Source organism: Jaculus jaculus, chromosome 1 (genome assembly GCF_020740685.1).
Source record: "Jaculus jaculus isolate mJacJac1 chromosome 1, mJacJac1.mat.Y.cur, whole genome shotgun sequence".
In the NCBI taxonomy this organism is placed as follows: Eukaryota; Metazoa; Chordata; class Mammalia; order Rodentia; family Dipodidae; genus Jaculus; species Jaculus jaculus.
Window position 1 is genome coordinate 169,448,203 of NC_059102.1, and position 6,221 is coordinate 169,454,423.

A 6,221-nucleotide genomic window follows, 5' to 3' on the forward strand; every position below is an offset into this window, starting at 1 on the left:
TGAACCTCCAGTCCAATTAGAGAGCAGTTGGTTTCCCCAATAACAGACATGCTATTATTGCACCCATTTGGTCTTTTGGCCTGGTTATTCCTTTATTTTTATTTCCTTTCTTCATTGTTTCCTTTCACATTTCATAAATGATGTTTATTTACCTATTCAGAAATATAAATTCTATAATAAATGGCAACAAAACCCAAAGCAAACCAGAACCACAAGAAAACAATGATACTTTGTAGGATTTGTGACTTCTATAAATATAAAATTTAAATATTATAATTTTTATCATTCTAGTGTGCATTTGCAATGTATGTGTTTGAGAGTGAGTGTGTATATGTGTGTGTGTAGATATATATATGTCCTCCTTTATCTCTTTTTCACCTAATTTCCCTGAAACAGTCTTTCACTTAACCTAGAGCTTTGTGTTTTTTGGTCAGATTGACCCGAGACACCAAGAATCCCCTGTCTCCACCTCCCTCGGTACTGAGGTAACAGGTATATGTAGCTATGATTGGAGTTTTACATAGGAGGTAGGCCTGGAACTTAGGTCCCAATGCTTGGGCAGTAAGCTCTTTCACCCAGTCAGCCACCTCTCCAGCTCTTTATTTGTCTCCCATCCCCACCCCTCTGCTTACCTGCCTGGGTGCTTTCTAGGCAGCTTGAGTGCCAAAAAAAACCAGCCAGCTATAAAATTCCTACAGTGTAACTGAGGGGTGATAATACCTTATTTTTACTGGGCAAAACATTTCTTTAAAATTGTTTTATTGTTGATAACTTCCATAATTATAGACAATGAGCCATGATAATTTCCTCCCTCCCCACTTTCTGCTTCACAGCTTCACTGTCCATCATATCCTTCCCCCTTCAATCAGTCTTTCTTTTATTTTGATGTCATCATCTGGGAACAGCGTTTCTATCTTTGGGGAGGGGGCAATTCTGAACAATTGCCTTAGTCAATGTCCACTATGTAAGGTGGTTTCTGATGAGTAACAGAGTTGGATGGAACCATCTGAAGTAGATGAGAGTGAAGAAGCTCTCTCTGGCCTGCTGACATGAGTAACTGGGTTCATGTGGTACAGAGGAATCTACATGGTACTCTCTCCAAGTCCAACAGCTTGACTTTCAGTGTTTTTCAAGCATCTTACAGTAAATACATCAACTACCTTTCATCCCATCTCTAACATTTATTTCATGAGGTTACTGAAGAAGCTGCCTCTGGCTTCCCTGTTTTTTTTTTTTTAATTTTATTGTTATTATTATTATTTTTGGTTTTTTTGAGGTAGGGTCTCACTCTAGCCCAGGCTGATCCGAAATTCACTTTGTATTCTCAGGGTGACCTTGAACTCATGGCAATTCTCCTAATTCTGCCTCTAGAGTGTTGGGATTAAAGGCATGCCCTACCTGGCATCTGTTTTTTATTTATTTTTGTTTTTTTTTTTTTTTTTGAGGTAGGGTCTCACTCTGGTCCAGGCTGATCTGGAATTCACTATGTGGTCTCAGGATGGCCTGGAATTCACAGTGATCCTCCTACCTCTGCCTCCCAAGTGCTGGGATTAAAGGCGTGGACCATCATGCCCAGCTCTTTTTTTTTTTTTTTAAATCTTTATCTTTATCTTTATTTTCCATCTTCATGGTGGCCCCTTCAATCTTGTTAAAACAAGTACCATTATTTTGCTCTTTAAAGCCCTCTAAAAGCTTTGCATTGCATTGTCTGCTAGCTCGACCATCAGTACCAGGGAGATGGTGACAGACAACATGGTCAATCAAAACCCATCAAAGGGCTCAAGAGATGGCTTGTCAATTAAGGCCACTTGCCTGTGAAGCCTAAGGACTCATGTTTGACTCTCCACATCTCAGGGTAAGCTGGACACACAGGTGATGCAAGGGCACAAGGTCGCACATAAGCACATGGTGGTGCACACGTCTGGAATTCAATTACAGTGGTTGGAGGCCCTGCATGCCAATCCTTTCTCTCATTCTCTCTCTCTCTCATCAAAAAGGCCAGTATGTTGGGTTTGCCTCTAAAAGAAAACCCTATTAAAGCAGAAACCCAGAATGTACAAAAACTTAACACTAAATCAGACGGCTAACAGGCCCACCATGGCTCAGGGAACATTGTGGAAAAAACTTGGGGGAAAACTTGTAAGAGCCACAAAGTGGGTAGGAATATCCTGAGGCACAGTACCCCACCTTGAAGGAAGCCTTCATGACCTCACAGTGAAGACCCAAAATCCCATGGAGCAGGGCCTTCAGGTAAAGGGGAATGAGTGTGTGTGTGTGTGTGTGTGTGTGTGTGTGTGTGTGTGTGTGTGTGTGAAGGATCTAGAGTTTAACCTTTTATGAGATAAGAATAAAAAAGAAAATAATAGAAGTTGTTATAACAAACAAATCATGATCCTATCTCCTATCTTTGGAGGAGATAGGAAACAGAATATTAAGTTTGAAACCGAGATCAAGGCACTCTGCTATGGCTAAGTACAGGATGCTGAGGGAATACTGTGGGGTGCTGGCCAGTGGGCTTGGGGTTCAGAGGAAGGTCAGTAAGGACTTTGCTCAAGGTCACAGAACATGTAATGAACGAGGTCCATGTTCTAACTCAAACTGTGATAATTCTAAGGCAATTGTTCTCAACTACTGGAGTGTGGGCTTCAGATTAAAAAAGTAGGTGATAGTTGGAGAGGGAGCATAATTTGGAGTTATGACTTCATGGAGAATATTATAAACTTCCAAAGTCTATTCTGCTCTATGCTTCTAATATGTGTCTCAGTTCCCCTCCTGTCTCAGTGCTTTAAAGTCATAGGAATGTCCTTAGTGTGTTTTGATTCCTTTATGTCTCCCAAGATGCATTAGTTACTTTTCTCACTGCTTGTGACCAAATATGTGACCAGAAACAATTTAAGGGAGGGAAGGTTTATCTGGGGTTGTAGTTTTACAGTGTATCATGGTAAGGAGGGCATGGTGGTGGGATCACCAGGCAGCCAGTCATTTTCAATCCATAGTCACTGATCAGAGAGCCCTGAATGCTGGTGCTCAGCTGCCTTTATCCATTTGTATTTAGTTGAGACCTCAGCCCTCATAAGGTGGATCCTCCCACTTCTGTTTACCTAATCTAGAGAATATGTCACCGATATTTCCATAGACTTGTTTCCATGGCAATTCTAAATCCTGTTCAATTGGCAAACAGATTAACCATCACAAAGGGTAGCACACATCTCTTGTACAAACCATTTTATTTCTTTATTTTCTTCTATGACATGAAAAACATGCATATGCAGTTTTTCTTTCAAGGTATGGTTTCACTCTAGTCCAGGCTGATGAAAAACATATATTTTTGTATGTAGTAATTGTATGCATGTGGGGTGTGTGTTTTTATAGTTCATGCACTTATGTGTGCACCCTTTGTATATGTATGAGGAGGTTAGGGGAGCAATATGGGTACCCTCCTCTATTGTTCACACATGTTATTTCTTTAAGTTCTGTTGCTGTCTGTCAGACTAGCTGCCCAGAGGGCCTCAGTTACTCTCCTGTCTCTAATCCACACAGGATGGTTTTATAGGTGTGTTTGACCACTCCCAGCTTTTACATGGATACTGGGGATTAACTCAGGTCATCTCAGGCCCTTTCAGGCCATCATGCTTGTACAACAGTCACATTTACTTTATTTCCAAATTCCACATATTTTTTTCCCTTTAAAACATTCTTATTACATCTTTGAAAGTCAAGGATACATTCATAGAAGCAGAAAAACCAGTTGGAAATAGAGAACAAGTAGAGTTTACTTGTGGTGTAAACATTTTCAAAGTTAGTGAGAGGCAAGAGTTACTAGTCTAGTCCATCAGGAGGTCCAAGTTTTTTCCAGATTCTCCTCATGGCTAACTTCATCTCCTGGTTCCTCAGAGTGTAAATCAAGGGGTTCAGCAAAGGAGAGATGACCGTGAAGGTGACAGAGATGGCCTTATCTGTGGGGAGGGCAGTGAAGGGCCGGGCATAGACATAGACACAAGGCACAAAGTGTAGAGTGACCACAGTGATGTGGGAGGTGCAGGTGGAGATGGCTTTCCTCCTGCCCTCCCCTGCCTGAGACCTTAGTAATAATAATATGACCACATAGGACACCAGAAGAAAGAAAAACCACAGTGTGGTAAGCAACCCATTATTGGAAATCATTAGTAGCTCAAGTATAAAAATATCTGTGCAAGCAAGTTTGAGGACCTGGGGGACATCACAGTAGAAAGTGTCCAGAACATTAGGGCCACAGAAGGGCAGTGGGAGCAAGAGAGAAATCTGCACAATGGAGTGGACGAAGCCCCCCACCCAGGAGGCCACTATGAACCCAATGCAACGGCCTCTGCTCATGATGGTCACATAGTGCAGGGGCTTAGAGATGGCCACATATCGATCTAATGCCATCACAGATAGAGAAAATACATCCACCCCTCCAATAAGGTGGAAGAAAAACATCTGAGTGAAGCAGCCATCGAAGGAGATGGTCTTCCTGTGTGAGAGAAGGTCGACCAGAACCCTGGGAGCTGTGACGGTGGAAAAGCAGATGTCGGCAACAGACAGGTTGCGGAGCAAAAAATACATGGGTGTGTGAAGACGTGGTTCACAGGTCACAGTGACCATGATGAGGAGGTTTCCTAGCAGAGTGGTCACATACACCAGAAGTAGGAAGAGAAACAGGACCACACTCACTTCTTGACTCTGAGTTAGGCCAAGGAAGATAAGTTCTTTTACCCTGGTGCAGTTTTCCATCTTCATCAAATCATCCTCTTGGGTTTGTTTCACACTGTGTCACAAGAAAGTGTAGGACCATTTATCATGTCCTTCTGAGCACTGAGGACACAATCCAGATGCTCTCCTGAGTGACTAAAGTGCAGAAAGTCTCTTGAATTACCCACATTTTAGAAATTTTCCTTTTTTGTAGTTATGGGAATTGAACATGTCAGGCAAACATTCTCATCACTGAGCTGCATCCTGGCAGAGTTATCTACATTTTTAAGATTGTAATTACTTGGTGTTCAAATTAAATTTTCACACGTATCATCATTCAGTAATTCTTTTCCTATAGAATGATACTAGAAAAGAAAATACATTTACAGAGATGTTTGAAAAAGAAAAATTACCAAGGTTCAAATTGATGCTTTTAGCTTCAACCTTCCTATGTAATTCAACTTTTCTTTGTATCTTCTGCATTAATAAATTCTTTTAATTCTCATTGTCCATTATTCTGCTTTGGAGGCCCAAGGTTCAGACAGAAAAGCATGAGGCAAAGGTACCAACTTTAAGTTCTATTTTGTCTTAACTCTGGCATGTTATTATCATCATTTCTTTTCTCTACATTGTGCAGGATCACACTTGGATAAGAACCTATGGAGGTTATGGAAACCTGAAAGTTGATTTTTTTCCCTTTACAGAAGAATCTCCCTGTTCATAGAGGGGGATGCATTGCAAAATACTCTGTTCTGGGATGCTGGAGCAGTGTCTCCCTCTACTCCCTATTCTGTTATGGACTAGCTGAAAGATGGGCTCTGACTGCACAATCTTGAATGGTGTGGATGACATCAGTTTGTACAACAGGGAGGTGGAGGAGTCAGAGTCAGGGGGGACTCATGTTAGGGGCCATGGGACTGAGGAAGGGGGCAACTCTGAATGCAGAGATCTAGTTTTAGCTTCTTGAGAAGACAGGAGAAAACTGGAGATCCATTTTCTTTTGCTGTCTTCCTCCTTCCGCTCTTCTCTGTGCACTGTCAGGAGATCCATTTATAGATAGTGGGGAGAAAGCAGTTGGAGAGTCATAGTGCCCTCATCAATCTTCTCATCCCAAGAGTAAATTGTGGTCCACATGCACTGTGAAATTTTACTTGTCTGTAAGAAATGGAAATTATGAAATCTGCAGGAAAATGGAATTGGCAGAGATTATATTTAGTGTGGCAAGACAGGCCCAGGAAGACAAAAAAAAATCACATGCTCTCTCTCATATTGTATTAAGTAAATAAGAAGATGTGAGAGTGAATATAGACTATGGACCATGATAGAACAAAAGGGACCATGTACAGCATGAAAATGGAAGGAGTCTCGGGGAGGTGCACTAAGAAGAGGGGAAAAGAAAAACCAAATGCAAAATTTGTTTTAAAAGCACCATGATGCAACCCAATTCTTTTTAGAAAATATTTCATTTGAGAGAGAGAAGAATGGGAAGGGGAGAGAGTGGAGGGGGTGAG

General features: G+C 41.4%; 1 protein-coding gene across 1 annotated transcript; it reads right to left on the reverse strand.

The window, feature by feature from the left end:
• Nucleotides 1-3,819: 3,819 nt before the first annotated feature.
• LOC101617561 (olfactory receptor 4D10) lies at nucleotides 3,820-4,758 on the reverse strand. Its single transcript, XM_004667582.2, has one exon. The coding sequence runs from the start codon at nucleotides 4,756-4,758 to the stop codon at nucleotides 3,820-3,822; it is 939 nt and encodes a 312-aa protein (XP_004667639.2).
• Between the last annotated feature and the right edge of the window lie 1,463 nt (nucleotides 4,759-6,221).